Consider the following 15,150-nt stretch of genomic DNA (forward strand, 5'->3'; position numbering starts at 1 on the left):
TATATTTTGTCTTAAGAACAATAACATCAGATGCAGGTATTTTTAGGTAAAGACTTACCCTAGAGTGAGACAACAGTAAACTGAAATAAAGTTCTATAGAAAACTGCCCAGGGTCAGACAACCCTTGCCCATTCCACAAACTGCCTCTCTGGAACACTTCTTGTGCCTTCCAACAAAGCTTCCCCTCCAGAAGCTTTCAAGGAAGAATAGTAATATATGATTTCTATACCTCCCATAACTTAAAAGCACTACCACACACATCAGCCCTCTGGGCTACATCAAAGCCTATGAGACAGATTCTGTCCAGGTTACTTACTCTGTCATGAAGGAAGGTAAGAGCCAGCAATATGTCATAGATCCCGGCACAGACCTCTGCAGAAGACAGCATTTCTAAAGCCACTTCCAGAGGCTGCACTCGCTCAGTGACAAGATGAATCCCATCTGCTTCCACAGTGCAAGATAAAAATCTTAGCAAACAAGGGTGACGAAGTGTCTTCAAATGCTTTAAAAATACAAACAGAAGGGTTGATAAAGTTAATGACTCAGAACTAGACTAACAGTAGTTTCATATTCACTGTGGTAAGAGTCAGAAAATGTATACTTGCATTCAAGGTCCCTCCAGCTCCCTACCTTCCTCACCTACTCCCCTAAATTTCAAATAAGGCAAAGGAAAATCTATGACCTGTTCTGACTTCATTCACTTTACCAACATTTACATAATTCTACAGTGACTTCCAGTTCCTTTACCGCAGAGTAAGCCCCCTTAGGAGCCCAGGCCTCCCAGTGAGTACTACTATAAATTCTGAACAAAGTACCAAAAACAATAACTTAGAACTTGGCAAAGTAAACAAAATTAGGCAGATTATGCAGGGGAGTCAAAATTAGGAGAAGAGATGTCCATGAGGGTACGTACATGTTGTGTGTTAGGGTTGTCCCGTCTCACAGCTGAGCTCTGAAGGTAGGCCCCACTCTGAGAGAGCCCTTGCCATCTTTCTGGCCAGAAGAATGATAGAAAGCAGCCACACCAAGCCTGAGAAGGAAGGTATCGCAGAGGGGAAAGAACTGGAAGGGAGAAGCTCTGGTTATCTGTACACCCACACAGGTCTCAGAGTAACTCCTGAACAAGTGTGGACAAAACAGACCCAAACTAAGGTAGCAAACTCTTGAGAAATGAACTGAGGTTTGAACTATATACAGGAAGGGTAGGAGGAGAGTACTTAGAAAACCTAAAACCTGAAGCAAAGTGGATCAACTGCCTACTAAATCAAAAATAGTCAATGATCTCTAGAAGATTTTAACAGAGTCAAGAGTCTACAGAACATGGCATTCAAAATGTCCAGGTTGCAATCCAAAATGTTTTTACTCAACAAAGAACCATAAAAAGGTGGAAAGCCAACCAGCAAATATCAATCCCAAGATGGACCAGATATTAGAATTATTAGAAAGAATTTAAAGCAGCTTAACCATTATATTATGGCCATTCTTCCCTAGAGGTGAAGGAAAACGATTATGAAATAAATAGGAAGAAGTCCTCAGGGATAAAAAAAAAATGTTATTTAAAATAAGTGGAAGTTTTAGGAAGGAAAAATAAAATATCAGAAAATAATCCAATGAATAGACTCAACAATAGAATGAAGATGGTAGAGGCAAGAGTCCGTGAACCTGGCTATGTGAGCTAATCTGAAGAAAAAGAGAAAAAGCTCTTCTTTTTTTTTGTTCCCCATGATCACAGCATCAAGAACTTGTGTGACAAAAACTGACGTCTAACATATGTAACTGGAGTCCCAAAAGAGAAGAAAGGAACTAGGATATAAAAAATGTAATGGTTGAGAACTTTTCAAATTCAGCCAAATACTTAAGTTTACAGATTTAAGAAGTTCTGTGAACAGTGAACAGGGTAAATCAAAGAATATCACATCTATACACATTATCATCAGATTGGAAAAAAAAAATCAGATAAAAATCTCAGAGGCAGCTACAGGAAAAAAAACTATAGTATGTGAATGGTACTGACAATTTGGATGATGGAAATTTCTCAACAGAAAACACAGAGGCTGTGATGCCTGGGTAGCTTGGTAGGTTGAGCATCTGCCTTCAGCTCAGGTCATGATACCCCAGTCCTGGGGATCCAGTCCCATGTCAGGCTTCCTGTTCAGTGGGGAGCCTGTTTTTCCCTCTACTCCCCACTCACGCTCTCTCGCTTAATTGGTCTCTCTCTCTCAAATAAGTAAATAAAATCTTTGGGAAAAAAAGAAAAAAAAAGAAAGAACACAGAGGCCAAGAGACAAAAAGGAATACCTTTAAAGCACAGACAGAAAAAAACAGTATCAACCCTGAATTACCTAGCAAAAATATCCTTCGGGAAAAAAATCAAAATAAGGGCATTTTTGATAATGGAAATGATAAAAAGTTTTTTTTTAAGATTTTATTTATTTATTCATGAGACACACACAGAGAGAGGCAGAGACATAGGCAAAGGCTAAAGTAGGCTCCTGGCAGGGAGCCCAATGTGGGACTAATCCCAAGACCCTGAGATCACGACCTAAGCCAAAGGCAGACGCTCAACCACTGAGCCACCCAGGTGTCCCAATCATAAAAAGTTACTGCCAGAAGATCTGTTCTATAAAAAATGCTAACGGAAGTTCTTCAAGCTGAAGAGGAAATGATGCCAAAGGGACATGTGGATCTCGAGAAATGAAGGAAGAGCATCAGAAATGGCAAATATCAGGATCAATTTGAAGGCTACATTTTTAGCTCTTATTTAAAATTTGTATGACTATTTAAAGCAGACACCTTTACACTACTGAGTGAGGTTTTCAATGTGTCTGATGTACTGGTGACCCTTGAACAACATAGGTTTAAACTGCAAGAACCCACTTAAATGTGGATTTTTCAATAAATACTGTATAGTACTATAAGTGGATTTTCCTTATAACTTAATTACAGTTTCTTTACCCTACATTATAAAAATACAGTATATAATACATATCACACAGGAAATACATGTTAATCGACTATGTTATCAGCAAGTCTTTCAGTTAACAGGTTATTAGTAGTTAAGTTTTAGGGGAGTTAAAACTTACATGCAGATTTTCGATTGTGCAGGGAATTAGAACCTCTAACCCCAGTGTTGTTCAAAGGTTAACCGTATATCTGTATATGTATACAGCTGATATGAGGTAACAAAAGGACAGTAGGGTTGTGGGCTAGAGATATCTATATGATTCCAAGGGCTCTACATTTTATGTGACTGGTACAATACTAACCACAGGTAGATGATTAAGAGCTAGGTATTAAACTGAAATCCATAGCACAACCATTAAAAAAACATAAAGAAATATAGCTGAAAAATCAAGATAAGATGGAATACTAAGAGCTATTTAAATAAACCAAAAAAAAAAAAAAAAAGAAAGAAAGAAAAGAGGAACAGAAGGACAAAATCCAAAAGGGGGCAAACAGAAAACAAATAATGAATAATAAAATCCAACATTAATAATTATATGAAATGTTAATGATCTAAACATTCCAATTAAGAGCAGATAAAAGAGCAAGACCCAAAAATATGCTGCCTATGAGACTTTCTTTAAAAAGACAGACATAGGTAAATGGATAGAAAAGGATACACCATTAAGACAATAAGCATAAGAAGCCTAGAGTGGATATATTCTTATCAGAGAAAATATACTTCAAGACAGAGTACTGGGGATCCCTGGGTGGCTCAGTGGTTTAGCGCCTGCCTTCTGCCCAGGGTGTGATCCCGGAGTCCCAGGATCGCGTCCAAGAATCAGGCTCCCTGCATGGAGCCTGCTTCTCCCTCTGCCTGTGTCTCTGCCTGCTTCTCTCTCTGTCTCTCATAAATAAATAAGATCTTTAAAAAAAAAAACTGTTATCATTTTATTAATCTAGAAAAGCTGGCATGAAACATTTTTGTTCACACACTTCACACCAGTAGAAACATTAGATAAGTAGCTCATATATGTATATACAATACACTTCATTTACATATATAAACTATAAATAACATAAAATACACACAAAATACAACGTACCAAAAGATGAAAAGTAAATTTAAACATTCTTATTTTTCTCCCCCAAACTGCAATGAATCATGTTGCACAATCCCGAAGTTATGGACGTCCCACTTCAGAAATTCCTGACATGTAGTGCTCCCCTGCCCCACACCTCTTCCCATCATCCTGTTCTCTTAGCAGACACAGAGTATGCAAAGGTGGATGACAAACTTGTGATAATTCTATGAGAGGTTCAAGCTGCAGGGTTTCTTTCTTCCCTGCCTGGTTTTGTAACAGCCCTATCAGATGCAGACTTTCCAATCTCTACCTATGCTGCATATTGTGAAAAACCTGACCTGAGTAACTCAGATTAATAGTCCACAATTCCCAACCCAGGTGGTAGTAATAACTGTATCATTTATTTACAACCAAAATGAAAATTCTAGAATGATGGCTTTCCTTACAAATCACCCAGTTTTTCTAAAAGAAATTACATGGCCTCAAATCCTTAGGGTCTGCCCTGAACAATCCTCCAGACACTGAGGCAGCCTTGTAAACCCATCACTGAACCCAGAGGAGACCAACGGGAGTTTTCACTTGGAGAAAACCCCTCAACACACATCAGGTTTCATTTTCACATACAAGCACCCAGAATGGAACATTCCAAAATACCTTCTTGAAAGACTATGAGATCGTGTAGGAGCCCGTAACACAGCACTGGTACAAGTTCTTTATCAGTCACTTCAAACCCATCTCTTAGGTAAGATCATAGCAGAGTCTTCTGAGATGGATTTGTCTGGTTTCTTTTCTTTTCATATAATAACCTCAAAGTTGGACAACTGTAGGAATAGCTCCAATAGGATTTTTTGTTTGTTTTTAAGAAAGCTGTTACTGTTCCCTGGGTTATTCTAATAAGAAATAATTAAAATTCTTTAGCGGGGTACCTAGGTGGCTCAGTCAGTTAAGCATCTCCCTTTGGCTCAGATCATCATCTCAGGGTCCTGGGATCAAGCCCCATGTTAGGCTCCCTGCTCAACAAGGGCCTGCTTCTCCCTCTCCCCTGCTCTGCTCGTTCTCTCTCTTGCTATCTCTAATAAATAAACAAAATATTTTTTAAAAAACATAAAAGGATTATTTTAAAAAATTCTTCAACAATTATAAACTATTGATTCATAATATGCCTTTAAAATAATCCATACAGGGGATCCCTGGGTGGCTCAGCGGTTTGGCGCCTGCCTTTGGCCCAGGGCGCGATCCTGGAGTCCTGGGACGCGTTGGTCTCCCGGCATGGGGCCTGCTTCTCCCTCCTCCTGTGTCTCTGCCTCTCTCTCTCTATCATAAATAAATAAATCTTTAAAAAAAATAATCCATACATATGCGTATAAATACAGCAAAGACCCAGAGAAGTGGAATCACAAGTTGTGCTAGTGAGCTGGTTGAATGACTATGGTTAGTTAAGTGGAGAGAACTTCTTACAAGTGTCTTCTGAGCTACAGTTTTTGAGTAAAATTATACAGCCTCTTTCCTATTTTTGCATTTTAAGAATCATTTTAAATTATCTGCAAAACAAAAATTAAATACTTTTTAACTTTTCACTTTTTCCTGTTCAGGAAAAAATGATTCATTCAGCTTTTATTTCTTAGGGCTGTAATTATTTTCCTTTGGCTTTATGTACCTTCTTCTACTAATACTCAGGGCAGACTAGTAAATCAGGGAGAAATACTCCCTGGTTGAGTACTGGCATGGAAATACAGTGTCAGTAAATTTTACCTGATAAATAAATGAAGTAATTAATTTCATTCTGCTTATTTTTTAATTCTACATTCTCAGTAAAATTCTTGGTCCACAGTGACTTGTTTAATGAAGGAAGAAAGTAATGACTCATCCTATGACTCGGAACGGCATTTAACTTAGCAAGAGCCTCATTTGTTGCTCCCCTTCAACACATACATGATATTTTGCATAAATTTTGCATAAAGATTCACAGGAAAGTTAGCAATTAATCACATAGAAACATTTCTTGATTCAAGCTTCTGTTGCTCCAAAGAACCAAAGGAGCTACAAGATTGCACCTGCTAAGTGTAACTAGGAGATTTTCTCAATGAACATCAACCAAAAAGAGATCAATGATTTGTTCTGGTGGAGAGAAGGGACTTTGTGGAAGGACTGCCTTCAAGGTACACCCATACACTGCTCCAGTGCTGGCCTTTGAAAGAGGATTCTGAGTAAGGACCTCTCTCATTAAAAATGAGTAGCAGTGGATAATCTGTCAAGATTTATTTATTTATTTATTTTTAATTTTTTTTAAATTTTTATTTATTTATGATAGTCAGAGAGAGAGAGAGAGAGAGAGAGAGAGGCAGAGACACAAGCAGAGGGAGAAGCAGGCTCCATGCACTGGGAGCCCGACGTGGGATTCGATCCCGGGTCTCCAGGATCGCGCCCTGGGCCAAAGGCAGGCGCCAAACCGCTGCGCCACCCAGGGATCCCTCTGTCAAGATTTATACTTATCTATGCCCACAAAGAGATGTGACGTGTGAAAGCCAAGTCTGGAATATAAACTACTTCTACTTTTCAGGAATGGGTTATGACCCAGCTCTCCAGAGAATTCATTCAAGCCCCAGGGTTGTAACTTTTCATTCCCATTCTACTTTGGTTTGTGATTTCTCTTTGAGAACTACACAACATAGTAGTTATTTAGCTCAAATGCACCCTCAAGTTTTCAGACTGGAAGCCAGCCATAATTTCACTCTTTTGAAGAAATAAAACAAAATAACCAAGATGCCTACACTACAGAGCATGAGTTTTCAGGGAGAAATATTCTTCTTTCTTCCCCTAAAATGTAAATGTGAGACAATGATGGAAGTACATCGTCTTTAAATGCCAACTAGAGGTCAGATGAGAGAGAAAGAATAACATGCAGGAAGAAAAGGGGATATAGAATCCTGTGTTAGAGAGCTTGCATCCGAGGTGCTAATGCTGATGAAATACCCAGGTAGAGATATTCCATGGGCAAGTGAGACTGTAGATCTGAAACTTGGACAAGAGGTTTTAGCAGATACTTCATTGGGGGTGGAAGGCCAGATGGTTTTAAGCACTAGAGGGGAGAGGAGGAGACGGTGAGCTCTGAAAACTGAGGTGGGGGCTGGAAAAGGGCTGCACCATCTGGAGGGCTCACCACACCTGAGGGATGGGGGCACTTCTGAAGTTCTGAGTGGATCATGCTCAGGAGTCTTGCAAGAGGACCAGAGTTTGATTACAAGGGAAAGGAATTTTTTTTTTTTTAAAGCTGACGACGTAGGGAAGTTGATTTACTGGAAGAAGAGTTGTAAATAGCATAGAAAAGGGCTAAGGGGCAGGAACAGAGAGAACCTGTCAATATAAGGAAGAGTGGCAAAGCATTCACCAAGTGCAACACAATCATCTCTTCTACTTCTCTCTCATGACCACTCTCAAAAATGCTGACCAACCCTTCCAGAAAGCAGCTTGAATCCATCAGGAAGAAGAACGTATGTCTCCCAAGGCATGCGCACAGCATCCATGTATGTATTCCTGGAGTCAGTGGGCTGCCTTGGTGGTGTGAAGACAGTTAGGAGTCAGTCTAGGAGTGAGGCCCCAACAAAGCATTCAGATTACAGCAAACCAGCGTAACCAAATTCTGATGTAGCGGTTACCATTCTTTATTGATTATTCGTTAGAAATGAGTCATAACCACCAATGAGAAAATTATACTATTATAGCTAATGAATTCAAGATACAATGAGAAGATCTAAAGGACTTAAAGAATTTCTAATACTGTTTTGTACCCAAAGGTTATACCTGCACTTCATCTTATTCCAGAGGTCACAGTACAGTGTGACTTGTTTTTTATTTATAACACAAGAGGAAGAACACATAAATGACTTGACAAAATTTACAAAGAAAACACTGTATATCTTCTTGAAGTGGTTACTAAAACTATCACAGGTAGGACTGGGAGCCTGAACTCTAGAGAAAGTGACATGAGCAGACTATATTGTTTTAATACTTCAGGTATCTAGGAAAATCAACGTCCTCAAACCTGATGTAATGAGATAGATTTTTTTTTTCCAAGTACTGTGGCCTAAATTGGGATTCCTTATCATTTTGTTGCTATTTCAAATTTCTCAGATTCATGTGTCAGAGCCACAAGATGGCCTGCAGAACATAAGAGACAAGTATGAACTACTGGAAAAGATGCAGCCATGGTTTAGAAAAGTGTATACTTAAGGAGGAAAATATCTTCCCTCTCAAGCTCTGAAATTTCCATAGCCCAGAAGTCTCAAACACTGACAGTGGATCTTTTTTTTCCTTTAAAAACATTATGATCTGGGGGTGCCTGGGTGGCTTAGTTGGTTGAACATCTGACTCTTGATCACAGCTTAGATCTTGATCTCAGGGTCATGAGCTCAAGCCTGTGTTGGACTCCATGCTGGGCATGGAGCCAATTTAAAAAAAACAAAACAAAACAAAAATTTATGATCTGAGTTGTTCAACTTTCTTGGTCTCATGAAAAAAAAAAAAAAGATGATAAATCTCTAGTATTTATAGTCATCCTAATCACCCTAATTTTTTACTTAAAAAATGTGCAATCGGGGATCCCTGGGTGGCTCAGCGGTTTGGAGCCTGCCTTTGGCCCAGGGTGCGATCCTGGAGTCCCGGGATCGAGTCCCACGTCGGGCTCCCGGCATGGAGCCTGCTTTTCTCTCTGCCTGTGTCTCTGCCTCTCTCTCTCTCTCTCTCTCTCTCTCTCTCTCTGTGTGTCTATCATAAATAAATAAATAAATAATAAATCTTAAAAAAAATGCAATCTCATTAGATGAAAATAGCAGGAAGTATGTCAGATATAAACTGCATATTAGAATACGACAGTGAAGCAAGGCAATTTATCTTTTGCAAAATCACAATAAAAAATATTAACAGTTCCTACATGGGATGCAAAAGACAAAAACATGGTCTTACCAAAAAGCGAAATTACTTAGCAATAAAACAGCCAGCTCTACTTTCTACCACAATTAATAGAAAATGCATCCCAAGGAGAACATTTTCCCTACGCGCCATCTTTTAACTGTTAACTTCATGCCTGATCAAAGACATAACATCAAATAATGAACTGATGTGACAAATAAAATGCCAAAATTCCATTACTGATATATATACTAAAACCCTTTATAATCATTAAAAAAAGGTAAAAGCCATTTAAACAGACCTATGAAGCAAATATGAAATAGAGATCAATGTCTAAGTTACTGCTAGCATGATGGGACTCAAAGATCACAACTCTAACAAAATAAAGCTGTAAGTCAATCTGAAGTGAGTATGCCTGCCATTAACACAGAACAGCCACAACTCTACTTCCTGAAGATAATTTGAATGGCTCAATATCCAAGGAAATGGCTAGCTATCCAAGGAACCACCAATGAATGCCTTTTATTTTCTCCACTTCAATATGACATTTAGGGTTGTCTTACTGAATTATATTCTGAGGTGCAATCATGTTTTCTGATAAGAGGCTGGGATCCCCTGATGGTCCCCTTCAGGAGCAGTGGCCTGAAGGTGTGAGCGAGCCAGGAGGACCTCTTCCCTGAAGAGGAAATTGATCTGACTAAGGCCTCTCAGCAAAAACTAGAGCTCAGGCCCAATGTTCTTTCAGGGGCATCCAACCCAACATTCTAGCTCAAATCTTTCTGGGGACCTCACAATACCTCAGGAAAAGAAAAAAAAAAAAAACAATTCAGTTACAATTTCTAAAATATTTTTCTCTAGGTCCATCATCAATATACTAATGGTGAGCACAGAGTTACATATAGAGAAGTTGAATCACTGTGTTGGACACCTGAACCTAATGTAACATGGTGTATCAACTACACTCAAATTTAAGAATTAAAACATAAAAATTAAAAGTTAAACATTAAAATAGAAAAAGTAAAAAGTTAAAAATTAAAATCAAAATAATAAATTTTAAAAATTAAAAAATATACTTACCAAACTGTCAATACTTACAGATTTTTGCTAAGCTAGATTAACTTCCTTTACCTCATATTAGCCATATTAATTACCTTCCAAACTTTCTCACTAAAAAAATATGATAAAAGTTATCACACCGAGTTTTATGAAGCTTTTGGGTTATATCTGTGGTATTTGACATGTCAATGCCAGTTGGGAGATTTTCCTATGAAGTAAGGACAACTATGTTCTTAAAGGATATGAATAAAAACACTATCCCTTATGGTCTATCTCCTTTGACCTTTAGTAATTTCAAAGTCATACTTTTTAACAGAAAACAAGACGGGGGCAGCCCGGGTGGCTCAGTGGTTTAGCGCTGCCTTCGGCCCAGGGTGTGATCCTGGAGACCTGGGATCGAGTCCCACATCAGGCTCCCTGCGTGGAACCTGCTTCTCCCTCTGCCTGTGTCTCTACGTCTCCTCTCCTCTCCTCTCCTCTCCTCTCCTCTCCTCTCCTCTCCTCTCTCTCTCTCTGTCTCTCTCTGTTTCTCATGAATAAATAAATAAAATCTTTAAAAAACAAAGACAAAAAAACGAGACGGTATAAAGTACTATGAAGTTGTCACCTATCACGGTACCTTGGCAGCTTTGTTAACTTTGTCTTCGTTTTCTCTCTTATACACAAAAACTGAAGCACATTTGCCATCTTGCAGTACAGCGGGATAAACGGCAAGTCCAGAGGGTAAGGTGAAAGGTGGCTCCTTCAGCGTATAGCTCTTCAAGGCACTGCTCTCTGATCCCATCCCTTATGCGGTGAGGCAGTGCTGCAGCTCCTCTGCAAGCCAAGCTGAGCTGAAAGAAAACAGAAAACATTGGCAAACAGAAGTCTCTATCTGCAACACGCACTGGAGCTCTCCAAGGACCCAACCCAGCCACTCAGACCCACTTGTTTCTTTGATCCTCATCAACTAGGCCATCTGACAATGAAAATGGCAAATGCTCAGCAAGTTAGCAGCAATTGTTGTCAAGTTAACAACCATCTGCTCTAGAGAAAATGCACTGAACCGGGTACAGGCAGTTACTGCCCTTCCCCAACACCGCCGCCCAAAGGAGACCTTCCCGAGTGTGAGGGCAAACAGAACCAGAATAAGATCATCTGTGCTCCCTAGCGGGCTCACATGCCCCGCCTAACAGGGAAGTGTTGCAAAATCTGATTATTCATCAGTGAGAAAATTTCTCTATGTTCTACAAGAACTTAAAATGATAAAAAAAGAACATTACAACCTAGAGTATTTCTAACAATGATTAGAAACATGTTAACAAATGGAGAGTTCATACAGGCCAAGCAAAGCACTGCAACACCAGTCTGACAGTGGGAAAGGAAAGAGACAAGTCACTGAACACCAAGTAAAGGAAATATAACAAAGAGAGTGCCCTCCGTGCTCTTCCTGGTCAGGCTGAGTAAAAAGGGGAGTGCAAAACTGTGCAAAACATCATCCCAAATGCTAAAAAACCCCACACATACACGAAATTCTCGAAAATGCTAACTACCCTATAATGACAGAAAATAAATCAGTGGTTGCCTGGGGTGGGGGCTCAGGGTAAGGGGCCGGTGGGAGAAGAGAGGATTGTGATGGGGAGGGGGAGGTATAAGGAAACTTTAGGGGTGGGATCCCTGGGTGGCGCAATGGTTTGGCGCCTGCCTTTGGCCCAGGGCGTGATCCTGGAGACCCGGGATCGAATCCCACGTCGGGCTCCCGGTGCATGGAGCCTGCTTCTCCCTCTGCCTGTGTCTCTGCCTCTCTTTCTCTCTGTATGTGGCTATCATAAAAAAAAAAAAAAAAAAAAAAAAAAAAAAAAGGAAACTTTAGGGGGAACAGATGCATTTGTTATCTTGATTATGGTGAAGGGAGATTACAAATACCAAAACTCATCAAACTGTACACTTTAAAACTTGTTCTGTTTATTCTATGTCAATCATACCTCAATAACACTGTTTCAAAAAGAAATACACATTATATATCTAAGTCTACATATATGCATGTATCTACCTATTTATATACATAGGGACACATACACAGAAAGACTTGAAAAAATATGCTCAAGTAAGTATTAATAGAGATTTGTGGTGGGTGTCGGATCACGGGTAATTCACAGGCTGGCGGACAGACACACATGTACCTGCACCTCCCAAATCTTCTACAATAAAAACACCTTTTTCTCTGCAATGGGGAGACACCTTCCCACAGTTATACCAGGACTGCAGGGTAGTCCTGCAGAGTCAGGAGAGAAGCACAGGACCAACCACGTGTGACGGGCACCTACAGAGAAGGCTTGCACTCGGAGGGAGTGGCCTTCACCAAGCTCCAATCAGGACTGCAACTCCAGAGCCACCAGATCATGCATTTCACCATAAGGATCCAAGAGCCTGAATATTTATGTGAAATTTCCATTTTTTTCAATGTCAGTTCAAATGTTTTTAGAACCTGTATAGGCCAAACTACATATGTTTGAAAAGTTTCGGTCAGTTTGCAGTTCTGGCTTTACCATGGTGTAAAAAATAAAACATAAAAGAGAGTTCTTACTAACTTTGGCGATGCCACAAGAAGTTGCTAGTTCAAAATAACATGGCCGAAAATGCTACATAGAGCTTTAAAATTTTCAGTTAAGGAAGTCCATCCTTTGAATAAATATACACCTAATAATCATCACAGACCCACTACTTAGATTCTTTTTCCACTTTAGTGAAGTCCCACATGACACTTTGTGTTACCAAAGTATGAAATGCTGCTCAAGACACATACCTAACAGAGAATCCCCAGCGCCTACAGACCCCCACACATCACTGTATAAGGAAGACAGTACGTATGAGGGCTAAAGCTATCTAAAAATGAAACTGTTCAAAATCCAAGAATATTTCCGAGGATAAGAACTAAGTCATCTTTGCAACAAATCCACTGAGCTCCTATTGCTTTGCAATTTATCTTAAGAACAGTGGGAAAAAAAAAAATCGTATTAAAAATGCCAAGAATCTCAACCATATGTCCCAAGCTCTACTAGGACCACAAATAAATAAAATTAGTGTTAACGTAGGCTCACTGAGAAAAGTGACTATTGTTAACTCCCCTGTTGTGAAGATGGTGTGGCCCCTGCCCACATGTGACGATCTCACTGCTAAACAGTGAGGGTCATGTTCAGTACTTGGGTCTTGCTCCTCTGGTGCATAGTGAATGGGTCAAGCGCCTATTCTGGGCCAAAGGACCGTCAATTCACACATCAGCCATCTCTACGACCCACGGCCTGGATGAAAAGCTAAAATGGCCAGATCTTTGCCTGCCTTGGGAATCTGAATGAACATGCGATATTTCCATTAGCTAAAGGTAAAAGGATGCCATGAGGTAGAGTCAGGTCTCTGGCGAGCCAAAGCCATGAAGAAGCAGAAACTTGGCAAACACAGAGGAAGGCAGCTGGCAGAAGGAGGAAAAGCAAACACTGGGAGTAGCTTAGTCAGATTTATAGGGACACATTACTACCCTCCATCTTGAGGCTTGGGGAAGCCCAGCTGCAAATCCATTTCCTCCCTGCCTCGTGGACACCCCTATAATCAGGGGTAGCCGGAGGTCGACCTGAGGCAGCTTGAATGGGTCCATGTTCTTTGAAACCAGTTGCCATTCTGTCAGCAGAAAACTCAACTCTACAACAACTGTCTGAAAAACCAGTCAGACTAGAGGGATTAGTCAGAGAAGCCTTACTTTGAAAAGTATGTATCGGAGGCTAGTCTAACTTCCTTCTCTCTCAGCCACAAAATAACAGCTCTCCAAAATCAACACATGTGAAACTGGCAAGAAAATGAAAATCCTCTTGACAGAAAATCATGGTGTTTGTTTAGTTTTAATATTAGTCCCCAAGGAGATAAGATGGTCACCAGGACTGAAGAGCGATGCTCTGGCCGAATGAATGGCAGTCAGAAGAGGTACAGCGATGGACATTTACTTAGTCATTTACAGACAGCAAAACTCGTCTTCCTGGGAACCCCGGGCTTTTCAACATCTGGACTCACAAAAGCTTTACAAGCTTCACGCTGGTAATTTTTCTTCGCAGTGTATATTTTGGGTCCTAGACATGAAGAAATTCAACCTTAGAGAAAAAAAAGAAATGTCTCCCTTTCTTGAGAGAGAGGATGCCACTTGACTGTTTTGATAGCATCATCAACCCTGACGCTCCGTTCCAGGAGGGCAATGCTCACAGAGTAGTAGGATCACAGCCCGCCTCCAACACACACTTTATTTGGTGGCGATAAAGAGATGTGCTGTTGATCGCTTTGAAATAAAAAAGTCACAAGAAAAAAAAAATCAAAACCCACAAAAAGATAGTCTAATACTGTGACCTCAGCATGGATATTTTGCAGAATTTACCATCCCCGCTATGACAAAAATGCTAGATGGGCAGTTTCTGACTTAAGCCGGCATCAAAGCCTTCTCTTCAAGGTATTGGTTCACCCGTCTTCCTCCATCCTTTTGCTTCCCAGGGAGCACATCGCATTTCCGGGCCACCTGTGGATTATGCAAGCGCTTGTCGAGGTCACCGGGCAACTCATACACTCAACCAAGAAACCCACGTCATCTGAGGAACTCTCTCTTCTTCCTCAAAAATTAATCGAGATGATCTTGGTTTCCAGCTCGCTCTGCTTGGAGGTTCCAAAGACACTTAGGGGCTCGCATGGTGAGTCCTTAGGACAGCCCCGTGCCGATGGATTACCAGTTATCTGGTGGTAACGTTACTCCCCATCCTTTGCGTTGATCTGTTTCAAGGGCCTACTCCCTGGATTGCACTCAGTCCGGCACTGCCAGCTGAGCAGCAACACACAATGAAGCCTTTATGGGCCAAAAGAAGTAGGATTCCGGCTAGGATCTGAGATGTTACGTGGGTATGCGCACCGGTCCTTAAAAACTACCGCGACGCGGATTCCAGAATTCAGGACCCACTCGGTAGCCTCATGGTTTCCCAAGTACGCTCCGACAACAAGAAGGCTTTCCTTTTTATCCTAACGCAAAAGCACGCCGCAAGGGCAGAGGCGGCTGGGCCTCCCCCGGCGCCGGCCCCCGCCCCGGAGCGCGAACGCAGGCGGCTCGCCGGCTCCCGCGCACGCTCCGACCCGGGGCCGACGGGGTCGCACG

At 40.8% G+C, this 15,150-nt stretch overlaps 1 protein-coding gene across 10 annotated transcripts in view; it reads right to left on the reverse strand.

Moving 5' to 3' along the window:
• The window catches only part of SCYL3 (SCY1 like pseudokinase 3), a 44,619-nt gene that overhangs the window by 28,726 nt on the left and 743 nt on the right, over positions 1 to 15,150 (reverse strand). For 6 of the 10 annotated variants that reach the window (XM_072830547.1, XM_072830546.1, XM_072830541.1 and 3 more), the window contains exons 2-3: positions 10,612 to 10,825; positions 317 to 502 (exon numbers count right to left, since the gene is read on the reverse strand). In XM_072830547.1, coding sequence (XP_072686648.1) covers positions 317 to 502; positions 10,612 to 10,776 — 351 coding nt within the window. In that variant the 5' untranslated portion in view covers positions 10,777 to 10,825. Of the gene's footprint in view, positions 1 to 316; positions 503 to 913; positions 1,146 to 10,611; positions 10,826 to 13,506; positions 13,706 to 13,725; positions 15,073 to 15,150 lie in introns of those variants that run through there. The other 4 variants (XM_072830545.1, XM_072830542.1, XM_072830544.1 and 1 more) reach the window with 4 other exon arrangements.

Source organism: Canis lupus, chromosome 6, assembly GCF_048164855.1.
Source record: "Canis lupus baileyi chromosome 6, mCanLup2.hap1, whole genome shotgun sequence".
Lineage (NCBI taxonomy): Eukaryota > Metazoa > Chordata > Mammalia > Carnivora > Canidae > Canis > Canis lupus.